The sequence below is a fragment of the Arvicola amphibius genome, chromosome 9 (assembly GCF_903992535.2).
Source record: "Arvicola amphibius chromosome 9, mArvAmp1.2, whole genome shotgun sequence".
Classification (NCBI taxonomy): domain Eukaryota; kingdom Metazoa; phylum Chordata; class Mammalia; order Rodentia; family Cricetidae; genus Arvicola; species Arvicola amphibius.
The window spans coordinates 95873474-95892735 of NC_052055.2; the positions used below are offsets into that span (position 1 = coordinate 95873474).

General features: G+C 42.1%; 1 protein-coding gene across 1 annotated transcript in view; it reads left to right on the forward strand.

Moving 5' to 3' along the window:
- Nucleotides 1-18710, forward strand: part of Il18r1 (interleukin 18 receptor 1) — a 34574-nt gene extending 15864 nt beyond the window's left edge. Inside the window, exons 6-12 of the mRNA XM_038342891.1 lie at nt 4960-5022; nt 7721-7841; nt 9391-9516; nt 11020-11030; nt 11542-11700; nt 15488-15646; nt 16609-18710. Of these exons, the coding sequence (XP_038198819.1) occupies nt 4960-5022; nt 7721-7841; nt 9391-9516; nt 11020-11030; nt 11542-11700; nt 15488-15646; nt 16609-16964 (995 nt within the window). The 3' untranslated portion in view covers nt 16965-18710. The remainder of the gene's footprint in view (nt 1-4959; nt 5023-7720; nt 7842-9390; nt 9517-11019; nt 11031-11541; nt 11701-15487; nt 15647-16608) is intronic.
- Nucleotides 18711-19262: the final 552 nt, after the last annotated feature.

Sequence of the window (19262 nt, forward strand, 5' to 3'; positions counted from 1 at the left end):
GTGGTTGTACTTTAATCTAATGCTACTTCAGGCATAAACTCATAATTTTCCAGCTTGCTTTTCTAGCAGCGCCTGGGCTGCTCATGGGACAGCCAGTGAGAATTTTGCCCCTGCAGGCACCAGCCCAGTCGCTGCCACTCAAAGTAGCTTTAACTAAATCTCTATCATTCTAATTATGAATAGGACTCGAGAGTCAAAGGCTCGGGTAAAAACCTGAGAGCTCAGAGAGGCTGGGGAGCAATTATCTTGCCGTCTCTCCTGTTGGTGCCCAATGAAGACCCCTCCTTCCACTTAGCCAAACCAGAAAAACCTATACCATCATCTCAAACCCTATCCTACTACTTTCTCTCTCTCTCTCTCTCTCTCTCTCTCTCTCTCTCTCTCTCTCTCTCTCTCTCTCTCTCTCTCTCTCTCTCTCTCTGTCCCAGATGCCCCTCTAAGGCTCTTTAATGACTTGCTGTCAACCAGTTGCTAATGCAGCCTCCTGTTCCAAAGTTAATTTTATTTAATTAACTCAAATGCAAATTCGGGCTCACAGTGTGATCGGATATCCCCCAACGGAATATATACCTACTTTAAATCTTAGGCTTAGAATCTTTATCTTGGGCTCCCATCAAACTGACTAAAACCATATATTCTTAGCCGCAGATGAAAGTTCACGGGTGAACCTTTTAAGTCAGCCTGTTCTTGTTTAGACTTTGCGTAAATTGTAGAATCTTGTTAGGCTTTCATTTTTGCTTTTAGCAAATATTTATTGGGGTCACAAATATTTATCAGTGGCTCTATTCGGTAAGCTGTACTGAGTGTTGAGAGGCAGAGGACACGAGAGGACGCGCTACAGCGAGGGATACAGAGTACTCAGGGCATTTTGCAACTAGCACGAACGCTGCAGCTGTGTGAGAGGTTGTCAGAAAGCCTGGAGGATGTGACGTGTAGTGGAAGAAAAGACAAATGTTAAAGACTTTGCCAGATGTGGGTCTTGGAGGGACAGCATCACAAAGGGGCAGAGCACACAGAGAGAGCAGCAGCCTGAGTGGCAAAGCCATGTCACAGAGTGCCAGTTGGAGGGGAATCTGTGCTTGCACGAATTGACCTGAGCCCCAAGGCCAAACAAAGGCATAGAGTTTTATTGTAACAGTGGGTAACCTGGGAAGTAATTTAATTGAACCACACCCCATGGAGATATCCTTCAGAAGGCACAGCCAATAACTCTCTACATCAGTACCTTCTTGGGAACTTAGGGAAATTACCAAATCACAACACAGCCAAGTACAGATTTCAATACCTGAGAGGCCATTTTGCCTTCATTAGCTTTTACTGACTGCTCTTCTTCATCTGCTTTCAAAAACTTCACAGAATGCCTGTCCCCCTCCTATATGAAAGTGCCTCCCTCCAGTTGTTTGAAGATCTGTGGTATGTCCATGATCATAATTATGACTTTCTCCACCATCACTCCAGTAAACCAGAACGCCTATGTGGATGACATTTGACCCGATTGCTCCAACACATCTGCTCTAGTGACATCTTTCTTCAGCACTTCACCTGATGCTTAAATTGCTGCCTGTGTGCATTGCTGCCTGTGTGCTGTGTTTGCAGCACATCCCAAGACTTAGTATCCTGAGCAATCTAGACTTAGAGAACATTCACTGGGCTGAAGTCAAGAGTTCAGCGCATTGTATGGTTTTGGAGAGCATGGGGGATAAGATATTTCTCTGTCATTTGCCAATATCGGGAGACTGTCTATATTATACTTCATCGTTAAAACAAAAAATACCACGTCTGCCAGTCTTTTCCTTTTATTCCTTCTTCTCATTATTCCTCTTCTCCTCCTCCTCCTTCTGTTCCTCCTCCCTTTTCTCTTCTTTTCTTACCATCCCATCATTTACATGAATTTCCTGGAGTCTGACTTGTCTGACCTTTCTGACGTTCTTATGGGGACACATTACGAGCTCACTGGGATAGGGCAAGACAACTTCTCTTTCTCCAAGTCCTTAAGCAACCACAGCTACAAAATTCTTTGGCCATATTCTTCTGCTAAAACAGAGTGCCAGAGACCGAGCAAATTATAAACCACAGAAATTTATTTGGCTCTCAGTTCTGGAAAATCCCAGACCAAGGGGCCACCTGTGAGTGTGTATTTATTATGTGTTGTGTGGTTCAGAACATTGGATGTCTTTCTCGTATCACCGTGCCCATTGTCTTGAGACAGGATCTTTAGCCAAATAAGGACAGTACTAATATGGGTAGCCTAATTGGCCAGGGAGCTTTCGAGGTCTGCTGGTTTCTTTTCTAAGTGTTGTGGTTACAGACACATACAGTCATGCTTTTAGAGATTCAAAGCCGGGTCCCACTTTAATGCATTAAGTACTTCCACCCACTGAGCAGCCTCCCCACCCCTAAGAAGACCTCCATGCTGCATCATCATTTAACTTGAGTGTAAGTGATTGTGTGAGAGACAAAAAACCTGGGCTGGGCTTACCCTTTTAATCAGGAACCCACTCCCGTAACAACTAACCCATTTTGGCAATATTGACATTAACTGGCTAATGAGGGAGGAACTTTCATGACTTAACCACCTGTAATCTGACGCTCTGTTAACACCATTACTAGGGCAACTACATTTTCATTTGAATTTTATAGGGTTCCAATGAGATCTGAGCACTAGGATGCCTTAACTTTGCTGAGGATGGTTGTGCCTGCCAAAACTACAACCTAGGAATCCCATACCTGAATTTTTCAGCTCCAAAAACCCTGCAATCTATTTGTGATCACTTGCCTTAATTTCTTCAACCACAGTTTGCATGCATATACTTATACATCATATACTACATAAACATATATAATTTGTGTACCTTCTAGTTCTTTGGTATTCTCCCCTATTCTTTTTCTTATCCATCTTTGCCACTCTTCCTTTTCTTCCTTGAAGAAGTGATAAGAAGCTTCAGCATTAACACATGGCACCTTTTGCTCTAGTTGGAACCTCTCATTCATTCTTCCTAATGGTTTCTGTGATGTTGTGACCTTGGACAAATGATTATCTAGCGTCTTTCTGCCTTGGGTTCCCTCAGCCCATGGGCCAATGGTGGCTTTTGGGGCTCTCTGGTTATCAGATGCTATAGGACAGGCACAGTAACACAGTGTATCAGGGGTACCTGCAGGTGTCATACAGGGAAGTGAACCTCACGAAAAGATAATGATGAAAACCTTCATCAAGCTGGGTCAGACTTCTTTGGGGGAGTTTAATTACAGGCTCCCCTCCCCAATGTATTTAAGCCCAGTATGATTTGGGGGAAAGTTTCCTGGTGTAATACAATCTGCTTTGCACAAGGAAGTGTAATTACATTGAAACTCAACTCATGTCATTTTTTTTTCCAAGAAGTTGATTTCAAGAGCTGTGTACTGGTACTAGCTTAAGGGCCAAAGGTCTGGTCTCATCTGGTCTTGGTCATACAGATAGAGGTCATTTGGACTATTAGCCATACTCTGGTCCTGTTTGTGAGAGCCTGGGGACCTCTGACTGTCAGGGTCATTTAGACTAGTAGCCGCCTCCGGTCTTGGTTCTAAGAACTTGATCTGGCCTGGCCCAACAGATAACACAGACCACCAGGCTGTTCATCATTTCTAAGTGTTGACTTTCTAGATGGAAGAACAGGTTTTTCATCTTCCCCATTGGAAAGATAATCCTGTGTGCTTAACATTCCTGGTTTCTCTGGAGATCAGTAGGCATAAGGATCTTCATGCTATGTCCCCAATAAATTTGTACATTTCTGAGCAAAACGTTCCTTCCTAAGTAAGGGAGCTAAGGAGATGCTTATGTACTTTTGGCTAGAACCAGAAATCAGTAGGAAGGGCAGTAGTTCTGGATCTACAGGTTTGAAAAGCAGGGTCAGACAGAGTCAGGTAAGGCATCCAGGGCATGGTTATGACTGGAGACTCTACATCCTCAAGGGTAGGACTGATATCTGGGAGAGGTGCCTCACACGGCTCCTCCTAGTCTTATTATATCCTGTTAAATAAGTCAGTGAGAGAATGGGGAAGGCAGACAGAGGGAAGTGACACAGAGCAGGAAGGTATTTCCTAATGACTGTCTACCTTCTATGTCCTAAACATTTGGTCCTCTCAGTACCTGGCAGTAGTCTCCCTGAACGAGCATGTTTCTCTGACTTCAGCTTCACTGGGCAGAAGCCAATGCTTGACTTCAAAGGATGCTAGATGGAAGGGGCTTTCAATAGCACTGTGAATGTATAGGTCCAAGAAAATGAAGCTTCAGTAATTTGAGCTGGGTTAATAAAACAGTTAATAAAAGCATGGCACAAGTAAATATATAGCAATGACTGCCGTTGCCCAAGGATTAAAGTCAAGACTTAGCGGGTGCCTGACACCATGAGAGGACCAGACCTGATATATGCTCTGTTTCTGTATACATACATGCCTGTAGGAAAATTTAGTTTATAGATTAGACACAATAAGAGATTAACAACCATAATTAATAATAAAACATAAACTACGCTAAGGAAATTTGTCACTACTTGTCACAAATTGTCAGTGTCACCGCTTTTATGCTTTGTGGTCATGATGAAATACAGTAACCGCTACTGGAACACAAGTTACCATGATGTCATGATGACTGGGCTCGTAGTACGTAATGCATGAGTACCACGAACAAGGGGACAATTCAGGTCCTAGTTTGGATGGAGTGGGATGGACAACTGACAGTGGCATACAACTTAAAAATTACAAGTTGATTACTCTAAGTTTTGTTTTTTTCTATTTAACATTTTTGGACCACAGTTGACTTGCAGTAAATTATACTAGAGAAAATATAATCACGGAGCAGGGAGAGATGCTGTGTTGGAGTCTTTATTACATGGGATGACCGTGTTAGAATAGATGTATGTGTACCCTAGGTAAGCTCAAGGTAATTCCAATGTCTGTTTTTGCTTTTTGCTTTGCTTTCAGGGAACAATAAGATCACTCCAGCTATTTTGGGACGAAAGTTTGACACTGTTGAAGTAGACCTAGGTATGTTTTACAATGTGTGTTTTCTGAATTGATAAGGGGGGCCATTGTTGAGAATATTACACAATGAGGGAAAACATGTCATTGTTTGACTCTTGCCACTTTTAGACCAGTTGGATGACACCTCTGTTTAAAAGCCAGTGAACCTATCTATGGTTTGTAGACTAGGGTCTCTGCCATGCCGTTTGTGGCTGGTTTTTTTTGTTGTTTGTTTGTTTTGTTTTGTTTTTTAATTTTCTCTCTTGACCTTTCAAAATATGAAAATTTGGTGATAATACTCTGGAGATAAGATTTAAAATTGTTCTGTAGTTTGAATATTTGGCCATGGATAGAACTGGCTATACTTTTAGGATTTGTCTAGGCAATTGGTTCTCAACCTTTTTAATGCCATGACCCTTCAATACAGTTCCTCATGTTGTGGTGAGTCCACCAACCATAAAACTATTTTCTTTTTTTTTTTTTTTTTTTTTTTTTTTTTTTTTTTTTTTTTTGGTTTTTCGAGACAGGGTTTCTCTGAGGCTTTGGAGCCTGTCCTGGAACTAGCTCTTGTAGACCAGGCTGGTCTCGAACTCACAGAGATCCGCCTGCCTCTGCCTCCCGAGTGCTGGGATTAAAGGCGTGCGCCACCACCGCCTGGCTCATAAAACTATTTTCAATGCTACTTTATAACTATAATTTTGCTTCTGTCATGAATCGTAATGTAAATATTTGATATGTAGGATGGCCTGAAGGAGTTACAACCCATAGGTTGAGAACCACTGGTCTGGAGAGATTTTAAGAATTAGTGTGCACAATTAGGTAACTTCTTCCAAAAATAAAAGCAAAGAAGGAATGGAATAAATTTGCCTATGCCAAACCAGATACTGAGCTAAGTGATTTGGGACTTTTGAGATACATTCTCCAACCAAGGTAGAGGGATATTGTCTCCACGGTATGGATTGAATACTGACACACAGGCCAAGGAACTCATAATTATCTCCGTCTGTTCAGACCTCAGCTGGGGTGGCTGGGAGCAGATGGGCTGTATTTGATCCACCTTGCATTGAAATAGCTGGGGCTGGAAAGAATACCGCAGTCATGTTGGATGTAGACCTTTGCTGCTAGAACACAATTTCTTAAGGTGTTGGGACCGCGTAGGGGACTATATAAGAGAGCTTGGGGGCCATGACAAATCTGGCAAAAGTGAAAGGTTTTTGAATACACAACGCCAGAAAATTCCAAGTTCAGTGTCTCCATCATGACGCCATGATGTCTCCAGAGGCAGTCACCAGAGCTGTCCCGCACCACCTCACTGCCGCCTCAGTTCTGAACACACACGCGCACGCACACTTCACACTGGCCATACCTTCTTCCCATGTATCACTGTGGGAGAAGATTTACTCGCTTCATTCCAGGTTTGAGACTTGGGTGTGCTAGTTAGGAGGTGCACGCTCTACTGTGCATATGAAGCTTTCTGGTCTATAGAAGAACAATGGTTTAACGACAGAAGACAAAAACCCTTTAGTTTTTATATCAACTTGTGTCAAATCACCGAACCCTTAGACTGTATGGTGTCAGCGTTTTGTTTTAAAATTGGCTGTTCGGAGTTGCAGACTTCAATTTTATTTTTTTAAAAAAAAAACAGTTAGGGGAATTTTATTTTGGGATCAGGATAGAAATTCTGAAATGACCTTACATATACTTGTGCCATTTTGTTTTACCTACTTATATAAAGTGGTCTCAGCTTTGATGGTTATGAAATCATAACTTGAACATGTCTAAATAACATTGAAAATGTTCCACATCGTGAATCACTAATCATTCAGTCAGTAGGTAATTCCTCTCATAAAATCCAAGCAACCACCCCATTCACTGGCATGCAGGTTTGCTTTTGTCTATAATAAGTGATAAAATTATGTGTATAACAAAAAATTGCTAAAACACATTTTCTCATGTCTTATTTTCAGTCAATGTCTAATTTACTATATATTTAGTAGGCCCATATGCTAAAGTCACTGCAAAAATGTCTTGACTATAAGGCAACGGTGCATGGAGAAAGTTGAAAACATCCTGGTAGAGCACTGCTTGCTCTCCTGTGGTCCATGAGCCCGTGGGAGACATCACCAAGTTCTGTAGCCTCATGCTCTCCAAGCTCTTACTGATACTCTCGTGAGCTGTGCAGCTTCCCGCAGACCCAATGGACTGGACTCTCTGCTTCATGAGACTCCTGCTCATTGCAGCTTCAAGATGCTATTTCTAGATGAGATGGCGGCTCGTGGTTACTGACCTGCACGGGGCCTTTCCTAACCACGTTTTCAATTTCTCCATTTCTCTCTCATTCTTTCCTCTGCCCTTCAACGCCTTCCTTTTTTTTTTTAATTGCTTCATTTGGTAAAACTATTTTGTTTTCCGAGTAGTTCAAGAGAGACACTGGCTTGACACTGTCTACCAAATTGAAGATTGAAAAAATTGCACTGACCCCCTTAAATTTTAATAATTGATTTAAAAGTGGGTATTTAAATAGAAGTCAGTTCATTACTTGGTGATGACTAGTCATTACTATATAATTCTTCCCCTTTATTGTATTTTTTAAATGAAGCATCTCTTCCACTTTTTTTTCTGGATGCAGTATGATTTTACATTCAATTATTACACACTGATTGTATTTGAAACTTCTACCGAGTTTCTAAATTCAAAACTGAGACTGTCAATTTCTACCTAGGAGAAGAGGTGGAACTTAACTGCACCGCTTTACTGAATAAAAACGACCTGTTTTATTGGAGCATCAGGAAAGAAGACAGGTCAAACCCTAATGTGCACGAAGACACGAACATGACTACCTGGTATGCATATGTGACATGTAAGAGATGCCGTGTGCATGCTATAGAAATTCACATGTGCACAACAGAAAAGAGGCTGGGCTTCTGGGTGGCTGATGGGATGTTTAAGCCTTAACTGTAATTATAATTTGTTTATCATTATCATTACCATGGTGACAGATCACGCATACTTTTACTGTACAGATCTAAGCTTGAAAAAGAAGATTCATGGGAATGTTGGTGAGGAATTTTAGCAACCCGTTACCAAGGTACTACTTAGTCAGGCTCTAAGTCGCCAAGCTCCTTCTAAAAGAGCAATCAAATGGAACCATAGTTTCTTGAAGTTTGAAAACTATGTCAAGTGCCTTGATCTTATTAATGTGTCACAAAAGCACAGATGGCATCCGTAATCAAACTCAGGCCTTCTGTAAGAGCAGTCCTTTCTCGTAACCACTGAGCAATGAGCAGTTGATGTAGTTCAGATATGATATGTCATATCCCGAACTCCTATAGGAGTCTGACCCCCAGTGTATTGAGAATGGAAAATTAAACCAAATGAGTCATTAAGAGGGTGGGTCTTTCAAAACAAAGGTAAACTGCATTAGATATTTGTCTTGGTCAGTGTTCTACTGCTGTGAAGAGACACCATGGTCACGGCAACTCTTATATATTAAAAAAAACATTTATTTGAGGCTTCCTTACAGTTTCAAAGGTTTAGTCCATTGTCCTCATGACAGGGAGCATGGGGACACACATGGAGACATGGTGCTGGAGAAGTAGTTGGAAGTTCTACATCAGGATCTACAGGCAGCAGGAAGAGAGAGACTCTGGATTTGAAATGAATTCTCTTTGAAACTTAAAAGCCCACCCCCAATAACATGCTTCCTTCCACAAGGCCACGCCTCCTTTCAAGTAGTGCCACTCCCAGGTGACCTACTAACTATTCAAATCTATGAGCCCATTATGCATGCATTAGGGCTGTTCTTATTTAAATCACCACAGCAGGGAAGTTCTTGTGATTGCATTCTGAATTGATGGTTTTATAGCATGGGAGAGAGACCATCCATAAGTACATAGATGCTGCTGCCATGATATGATTTAGCTCAGTGGCCCTGCCAAAGCCTTGGTTATGCCTTTTGACTGTGAGCTAAACAAACTTCTTCATCGAGTCCAGCTGCCAAAGAATTAATTTATAGCAATGAAAGATTCAGAATATAAAACTGAATGGTCATAGGTGGAGGAGGTGGCAGTGTAGGATGAAGTCCAAGTAGTTTGGAGGGAGAAACAGAAGAGAGAGAGAGAGAGAAGAGAGAGAGAGAGAAGAGAGAGAGAGAGAGAGAGGAGGATGAGAGAGAGAGAGAGAGAGAGAGAGAGGAGAGAGAGAGATGGAGATCCTGTATTTCTGTTGCTCCTCGGAAGAGTGGGGGAGGCAATTTTAATTCACACCAGAAGTGGAAGACACAGCAAACACAGCTGAAGCTTCCTTTAAATAGTTTTAGACTTAAAAATTCTCCTGAGTAGATCTGCTGATCATGAACAAAGCCTGTTGATCAACTATTTGCTTACATTACAGGACTTCTGAGGGCAAACTACATGCCTTTAAAAAACTGAGAATTCGGAATGTTGCTGAAACGAATCTTAATGTTTTATACAATTGCACAGTGACCAACGAGGAAGCCACAGACACCAAAAGCTTCATGTGGTGAGAAGAAAGGTAATAAAGATTGCAGTGCTCTTCTGGACTTGACAGCCTTTGCTAGCTCTCTGGGATTTCACCCAGTCTCCGTAACAAGCTTTCCTGGGTGAAGAAACAAATCCAGTGCCTCAAGGAGGTGACAGGACAGACTTTAATGACTTCCCAGGGGAGGCCTCACCCTCTCTGAGGAGAAGATGGAGGGGTAGGGAGAGTGGGAGGAGAGGAGGGAGGGGGGACTGAGATTGAAAGAAAGAAAAAAGAAAGGAAGGAAGGGAAAAAGGAAGGAAGGAAGGAAGGAAGGAAGAAAGAAAGGAAGGAAGGAACCCATCTAAGGTCACAGAGCCAAGAAGGTGACACGTCCTCCAGCTTGTAGGTCTAGATCCACGCGCTTCCGCTTCATGGGGATTGCCTCCATTGTCCCCTCTTGTCACGTCAGCACCAGTTATGTGGTCTGTGTGTTTATAAAATAGAGTCACTCCAACCTACAGCTTTGGTTATCTGAGCCTATGTTTGTATTTCCTGGGCACTGCTCAACCCCAGACACCTCTCACATCCTTGGGACCAGTCTGTCCCTGCCCCAGAAGCGGCTGCCTCTCATTGCTCCTCTCAATTTACAAATGTCACCTGGAGAGTAGGATCTTCCTGTGACTGGTGCATCAGGAATCCATAGATCTTTCAATGTTGTAGGAACCCCCCGGGTATGACTTCTAAGAGTTAGCTTCTGAAACACACCTAATATCGTACCTAATGGAATGGCTGGTATTACTGGAATAACTATCTCTAAAAGTATGTTACATAAGAGGGCAAAAGTGTTAGTCATGCTTATACTATCTGATGTGGAAATCCCCACACCATTAGTATCTCTTCTTGGGAAAGAAGCTAAAGAGGAAAATGAAATAAAGAAAGAGAAAGAAAGAAAAAAGAAGAAAGGGAATAAGGTGATGTATATGTAAATAATCACTACAGCATAGTGTAAACATAAAACATTAGAATCATTATAAAGGCATATATTGTAAACCAGTAAAATGATGTTGGTCTCACGAGGAAATAAAGTGATTGCATTACCATCTAATAAAAATTTCAGGGTCAAAGAAGATTTATTTATTTTTGTTTATGTGTATGAACAGTAAACATGTATGCCATACGTGAGCCTAGTGCCCACAGAAGCCAGAAAGGGGAGTCAGATCCCTCCTGGAACTAGAGTTATATATGGTTGTTAACCTCCAGGTCTTCTGCCAGGGTACCAAGTACCCTTAACCACTGAATCATCTCTCCAGCCCCACCCCCACCCCCCATCACCCCAGAAGGCTTTGATGCTGTGTGGCCATCATCGCCTCCTTGGATGGCTATTCAGAATTATTTGATTCTTTTTACTCTTTTGTGGTCTTTCATGTTTATCTATGGTGAATACTAACTGAATCAATCCAAGGGGTATGACTTGTCTTGAGGGGCATATTGTTTAGAATTTTTCTGAAGCTTCAGTGCTCTGTACCAGGCACTGTGAAGCACTCTGAGGAGTGTCTCATTCATCAGCAACTAGGTTCATTCATGAATGTATTAGGAATGAGAAGCCGCAAGAATCTGTTGGAGTCAGACTGGAAACCCAGGCTTCTCGGTCCAGTGTTCCCCAGATGAAGACCATGCACTGTTTGCTCATCCCACCAACTGCGGTCGTGCTGGAGACCCTAGCATATTATTGCCTCAGAAATGTAAATACCACAGATACAGATGGGCTGAGTGGCCTGCTTTTATGTCCCATCTCTGAGTATCTCTGCCCACATTTCTAAGTTGGAGTAGAAAGATCCCCACTGCAGGCTACCAGAAGGAGCGTGGGGAACTAGGGGCCTATGGAAGCACTCCGGGAGACAGATATCCAAATCAGAGGCAAGGGCAAAACTGGCAACCACAATGTGATGATGGAAAATTCTGGCCACGTTTCTGTTTACTTATGATGCTCTCTCTCTCTCTCTCTCTCTCTCTCTCTCTCTCTCTCTCTCTCTCTCTCTCTCTCTCTCTCTCTCTCTGCAGAAATGGCTGACATCCCGAGCCATGTCTTTATGAGAGGAATCATTGTGGCAGTGTTCATCTCTGCGGCAGTAGTGTGTGTGGTGATTTTGTGTGTCATTTATAAAGTCGACTTGGTTCTGTTCTATAGACGCTTGGTGGAAAGAGACGAGACGTTAACAGGTAACATACTGTGAAACCGGGGGATCATTATAAAGGCATATATTGTAAACCAGTTAAATGCTTAGGGTCTATGTTTTTGTGCCTAAAACCAAAACGGTAATCTTCATCTAATTTTGATGACACCACTTGTATTCTGTAAGAGAGGTTCCCAGTTTGGGGTCAGGGGTTACTCTGTATGTAGCACCATGATGCATGATGGGTGCTGTGCAGTCTTGAGCTTGTTTGTGACTTTCCAGATGTTTTTCTCTTGGTGCTTCATGTCTGTACGCTGTCTCCCCCTAAACATCCTGTGCTGTTGATGTGTTTGTGTTCACACACACTCCACTGAATACTTTATACACGCAATAAAGTTTTTTTTCATTGAATTTTCTGTCATCCTTGCTCATTATTTTCACTGGGAAAAGGAGACTGTTTAATCTACCTGGAAGAACTCTGGGTTAGAAGCCAAATAATCTCAAGTTTAGTCTGCTAGACCCACCAGCTGTTAGCTGCTACTGGGCCTACTGGGGTATGCGTCTCAATATTTTCAAAACTGATGAGAAATCTCCAGATTTCAAGATAATTATGTCCTTAAAAAGTTAACCTAAATCATTGCTTTTGTTTGTGTGTGTATGTGTTGTGAGTGTTTATAGAAAAAAAAAACAACCTTTTAAAGGTTAAACTCAAACTTTGTAAATATACAGCAAGAGACCTTTTCCTGTCCTGCCCATGTCTCTGCATCCCACAAGGTCCCCATCTGCTACTGCATCCAATAAACTGTTGACATGGATTCTTACTTCATGTTACCTTTAGAAAAACAATCTTGGTTTAGTCACCCACACTTTTGGATTTCTGCCAGTTTGATAGATGAGGGTTTGAGGCTGGGTAATTTTAATTTGTATTTCATTTTATGATGTTATAAAATACAAGCAACCATTCCATTTATTTAAAATTTATTTCTTTCTCCTTTTTCAGCATATCCACTCTTGGCCCATTCTGTCACTGTGCTTTCTTCTTGTTTGCAGACACTACCCTATTTATATTTAGTATCTGTAATGGAAAAGATAAATATCCCCATGTTGTTACCTTTCTTTGTTTGTTGTGTTGTGCTTATATGGGAGACCCAAATATATCTTTATTTTTTCAGTATCAGGTCTGGGGATTGTACATACAAAGCGCCCCTTAGCCTCATGATACAAAATGATTCTCATATCTGCTTCTCTGGGATTTAAAAAACTTATTTATTTTATATTTTAGATGATAGTAGAATGACATCATCATTTTTCACACTTATAATGTTTAGTATTAGCAATTAGCAGGCACAGGGAAGTTGGCTCTCAGCTTGGGTGTCTGATCCTGCTTTGGAAAGATACGAGGTAGCCATGTGGACAGTCCGTATGTGGTCTTTTCTGCATGGTCTCTGCTCAGAGAGATGAACATTTGGACTTGAATGGGCCTTGGGTTACCTTTTTCCTTCTGATTTTTCATACTATTTTCCCTGTGTCAAATTTTTAGGCCTAACTTGGACATTCTTTTTTGGTTTTTTGAAAATTGCTTAAGTGCATTGGTTTTGTTTGATGTGCAAGTCCCCAAATGTCTGAACACACACCTCATGTGTGCAAGCACCCGCAGAAGTCAGAAGAGGGCATCAGATTTCTTGGAACTGGAACTCCAGATGGTTGTCAACCACCATGGGAGCACTGGGAATTGAACCCAGGTTTTCAGTAAAAAAGCAACAAGAGCTCACAGACCCTATGCCATCTTTTCAACCCCAATCATTTTCCCCAAGTCATGCTTTTAACTATTAGTATGGCAGAACACAGAAGTATTCAGGAGCACACCCTAAGCAACTCCACTCAACATGAAGTGCACAAACAGGTACAGTCTGTGGCAATGGCAGAAATGAAGATGTATCTAGAAAATAAAACTTTTTAACAGTTATAGCACTGCACTAGCCAAGTGTATGCTTGGTGTTGGTTTATAAAGAAGCAGAGATGTAAAGGACCAATCAGCCAAAGAGAATTAAAACACATCAGGTAATGCAATACATATATTGGTCCAACTGACTCATTATTCTAAATAGCCATTTATATAATGATAGCTTCATTAATTAGGGATCAAAGATATGATTTAATCATTCGTGTTTTCCAGGCATAACAGGAATGATCTATATACACACATAAGCTCACAGAGACTGCCATAGCACACATAAGACCTACACAGGTTCAAACCACGCAACACTGGGAAGGAGAAGTGGACATGAACTCCCATCCTTAACCAAGAAGCTACTTGCAATGGATATCTGCTAGGAAAGAGGAAATTTTCAAAACATCTATCTTAAGCATCCGCTTTAAGACTCTCACCATGGAGAGGGTTGGGAGCTCATAATCAGGACACCGAGGCATATAAAGACAATAAGATACCTTTGATGAGCATATGATTCTGTAATCTTTATCAGAGTTTTCTCTTCCATGCAATCCATGCAATTCTGCACAAACATTTGCTTTAGATCAGCAATAGGTCTTGACTTAAGTTGGCGGAGCAGAATACTTGAGAAGAATTGAGCAAGCTTGTACCAGGAAGAAAAAGCATAGTCTTGTGAACGTGAACATAAAGAAGTAGGGCAGGGCCATTGGGCGTGGCTTATAAAAGCATAGACCCAGATCTGTTTCATCCCATCTTATTTCAGTAAAAAGAACTGAATATGTCTACCTTTCAAGTCAGTCAGTGCAGATCCAACTCCTTGGCCATCTACTAAATTTTCCCGCGAGAGATAAAACCATGGCACATCCACACCCTGCTTCCCCATCTACACCAGCTGCATTAGTGAAGACATCACTCAAAACGTGCCTTGTTCAGAAAGCATGGCCGCTGGTGTCCCTCCTCTTTCATAGTCTGCTCCGTACGATTTTTCATCTATTACTCTGCTGCTTTTATTCATCTCAAGTTGTCTTTGTTTCCTCTGTCTCCTCAATAGAGTGCATGAAACCAAAAGGATATCACATGCATTTTTAGTTACCCAGTGGGGAGAAGGAATTGTCTCTATTAGCTAGGCGACATGTTTTCTTCTTCATTGGTCTCCCAGCCATCTAAATTCTTCTCTGTCATAAAGAATTCAATGGGAGCACACCTGAGGATCACTGTTAAGCTTTCAATGGATTATAAGGTTTCCCTTTTGACATTTGACACCCTAGAGGTGTGTGTGTGTGTGTGTGTGTGTGTGCGCATGCGTGTGTGCATGTGTGTGTGTGCTTGTGTGTGTGTGTGTGTTAGACTATGATTGAATTACAATTCCAGACTCTTCCGTATACTTCACAATCCTCTCTTTTAAATCTCTTTTTCCATTGTTAGCATCTTGTTCTAAGCATCCTTATGATTTTTTTTTTCACTTTCTGGCATATGATCTCAGTTTCACTTGTGTGTCTTGCTTTATTTTCCTTTGTTTTGATTTTACTCTTTAAGGGTCTTTAGAAAGTAAAACTTGAGGTTGTGGTGTGATGGAGTTGAAGGAAATGAATGAGCCAAAGTGTGACTTACTCCCCAGTCCTGGAACAAGGGTTTTCTGGGGGTCCCTAGCATCTTATTGTCTTCATATGCCTCAATGTCCTGCTTACTGTCCCCCACCCCTCTCCATGATGGGAGTCTCAAAGCAAATGCTTAAATAGATGTTCAGAACATTTTTTGCTTGGGATGCAGCTGAGATTTGCCAACCAATAATTTTATCCTCTTTATATATGGCATTCACACAAGTTTTTACTTAAAATTTTTTTCTTAGTCATGAATTAAAAGAGTCTACCTTGTCCCCTAGATGGCAAAACATATGACGCCTTTGTGTCCTATCTGAAAGAGTGTCAGCCTGAGAATGGAGAAGAGCACACTTTTGCTGTGGAGACATTACCTGGGGTCCTGGAGAAACAATTTGGGTATAAGCTGTGCATATTTGAAAGAGATGTGGTACCCGGTGGAGGTAAGAAAGGAATCCCAGTCAGGCAGTTAATGGAGATCGTTTTCTACGAGATGGTTGATTATCTTTTTACCTTAAAAATGTACAAATGGGCCGGGCGGTGGTGGCACACGCCTTTAATCCCAGCACTCGGGAGGCAGAGGCAGGCGGATCTCTGTGAGTTCGAGACCAGCCTAGTCTACAAGAGCTAGTTCCAGGACAGGCTCTAAAGCTGCAGAGAAACCCTGTCTCGAAAAAACAAAAACAAACAAAAAAAAATGTACAAATGGCCAAAGTCCTTTAGGGCAGCAGAGGCCAGTCGGTCGGCAGCTAGTTATTAGTTATTCACGTCAGTCTTCTTAACCGATTTCTTTTTTACTGTCACAGTAATAGATGTTGAGAAAATAACTCCAGCTTTTTCTCTGGGACCCTTTCATTCTGCATCATAAATCTGACCCCTGAGGAAAGGCGCGGGCATTTCTCTTTCTGAAGCCTTGTGTCAATAAGTAAAGTGGAAGGCGACTGAGCAGGGTACTCAGTGTCAAACTCTGACCTCCGTGTGCACATACACACATGCCGGTGTGGCACATACACGTGCTAAAACGTTAACTAATGAAGTGGAGGAGAGAGGGGAATGTGAGGAAGAAGGAGGAGGAAAAGGAGGAGAAGGAGGGGAATGAGGAGGAGAAGGTGGGGGACGAAGAGGAGGAGGAAGAGGAGAGAAGAACACAAATGTCTTTTTTTTCACAAAATTTTAAAGAGTATAGCGTCCGTTGGTACAGCATCAGTAAGGGCTAAAGTGGATGCCTACGATTCTTGCAATTTAGATGGTTATTTTGCCTGCAACAGACAAAACTGGCTTATTTTAAAGAAAACCTTGTTAGTGCAGCTGAAAGCTAAACGCTATAAAACGAGAGTGTGGTGGTAGCTTTTCCTCTGTGCCCACCCTGTAGTTTGCTGAACTGACGTGAATCTTGCCTTTCCAGCTGTTGTTGATGAGATCCAGTCACTGATAGAGAAGAGCCGGAGGCTAATCATCGTCCTCAGCAAAAGTTACCTGACCAATGAAACCAGGCTTGAACTGGAGAGCGGACTCCACGAAGCACTGGTAGAGAGGAAGATTAAGATAATCTTAATCGAGTTTACTCCAGCCGGCAGCTTCACGTTTCTGCCCCCGTCCCTGAAGCTCCTGAAGCCCTGCAGGGTTCTGAAATGGCAGGCTGACAAATCCCTTCCTTACAACTCGAGGTTCTGGAAGAATCTTCTTTACCTGATGCCCGCAAAGGCCATCAAGCCATGGAGAGACGAATCCGAAGCTTTGCCCGTTCTTTCAACACCTTGATCTTCAGCGAGGCTCAGTGTTAGAAGGAAGTGAAGCCCTGCTGAGGGCTGTGTGTGTGCCTAATCACAGCAGGGGCTGTGGTTCAAAATAAGTCCTTGATAATCCCTCCCACTCCCAGTTAGAAGATAAGATTTCTCATTGGGTTGTCATAGAGGAAACAGGAGACCTTGGGACACACAAGAAATCAGTCTGTTACTCTTTCTTTCCCCTAGAGCAGTGGTTCTCAACCTGTGGGTCGCGAACCCTTTAGCAAACCTCTATGTTCAAAAATATTTACATTATGGTCCATAACAGTGGCAAAATGAGAGTCACAAAGTGGCATCGAGAATAATGTTATGGTTGGAAGTCACCACAAGATGAGGAACTGCATTAAAGGGTTGCAGCTTTGGGAAGGTTGAGAACCACGGCCCTACAGTTATCTGTACTCTAACCCCACATTCAGCAAGGGGGTGACAAGACACACAAACTGAATGATGCCCCGGAACAAGTTTTGACTACCTCTCAGGGGTACTTAGTTCTCCACCAGGCTTGGGATGTGGAAGGAGTAGTTGGAAGACCTGTGTGTGGCGCAGGGAGACAAGGTGAGGGGAGGCCGCAGGGACTTGGCTTCAGAATGAGATTATTGCTGCAAGCTGGCATTTCTTGGAAGCTCAGTGAGATGTTAGGCAAGATGTCTTACCTCTTATTTAGGCCTTTCATAAGACCTTTGAAAGGGAACCCTAAGCACCTTTGTTTCTTCCATGTCAGATAAAAACTCTGTAGGTCTCTCAGGGTTAGTGACCTAAGGCTTTTGTTGGCTTTATATAGATATTTATATGTAGAGTCATAAAAGCTAACAACGATAAACAAACAATGGTTGCTTGTTTTTATTAGCTGTTTCAAAGGGGAGGGAGTTCAGCACGGAGGGCCGTTGAGTGTATGGCCTGGCCTGTTAGGCCAAATTTGAGTGATGGTCTTGGGTTTTTTGCTTCCTTTGTGAGCTCTGGAATTTTACCCAACTTCTCATACCTGAGTTTTCTCATCTCTAAAATCGAGTTCAAAGTAAGCACTCCTGCTTCACAAGAGGACTGAAGGCCTCTCTGCAAATGTGCCTCTTGCTGTTGATGGCAGTAAGTGCCCTCAATGATTTCACAGTGGAGCAAATGGGAGGCAGAGATCAGGTGGGAAAACAGGTCTGAGGAGAGAGAAGCTGCTTTGGCTTGAGTAGCAGATCGAGAGGACACAGTAGAGGCACAGCAAAACAAAACAAAAGAAAAAACAAAGTAAAAAGCCCAAAACACATATAAACACGCACACACACACACACACACACACACACACACACACACACACCACCTCTTTGTTGGAATATGAATCTTTTGGGCACTGGGAGACACTTCTGTCTCTCTAAAGGGGGCCATCACCCTGGGGCCTTCTCCATGGATCAAAACAATGGCTGTCTGTAGGAATTCCTTGTGTATGTGTGTGTGTTTACATGTGTCTGCATGTGTTTATATGTGTATGTATATGTGTGAATGTGTGTGGATGCTGACCTTACATAGGAAGATCCAGAGAAGATTCAGGGAAGCCCAAAGTCCTCTGTTTGCAAGCTTGCAAATGCCTGAGTGCAGCAGGAATGTTCCAGAAAAGTGTAAAGCAGAGATTGTTTAGAATAGAACATAGGAGATTTTGAAAGAAAGAAACAAGAATGGGGGGTTCTCCAGTAAGTTTTGTAGCTCAAGCCTTCATGTACTAATTGGCTGAGAAAAAAAAATAAAAAGTAAATTCAACAAAAGCTTTATGTCTTATGCATGAAACTATAAAGTCAGAAGTTTTATTACTTTGAGAATTCTGGTAAATAAAATGACTTTGTTTATTTTTTTATTGCTCATGCTATGACACATGAAGTTTATTTCATATGAAGTATATTTTACATTAAATCTGCTAAATGCATTCATTAAACTTGAAATGTCTCCTGACTTCCTTTTCATTTAAGACCCTACTCCCTCATTCTCAACATAGATTCCCACCTGTTTTAAGAAGATAAGGTGAACTCAACATGGCCCTCCTACAGCCATCTCTTTTTCCAACCCAGGGTTTTTCTGTGCAACACCGGCTTGCTTGCTTTTGGAACTTGCTCTGTAGACCAGTCTGGCCTTGAATTCAGAACTCACAGACATCAGCCTGCCTTTGCCTCATGAATGCTGGGTGTTGGGTCCAGGGGGGTCGTGCAAAGATGAAAACACCACCAAGTCTAATAAACCAGAAGCAAACTTTATTCCAGAAACCAGATCCTAGGAAAACCAGAAGCAAACTTAA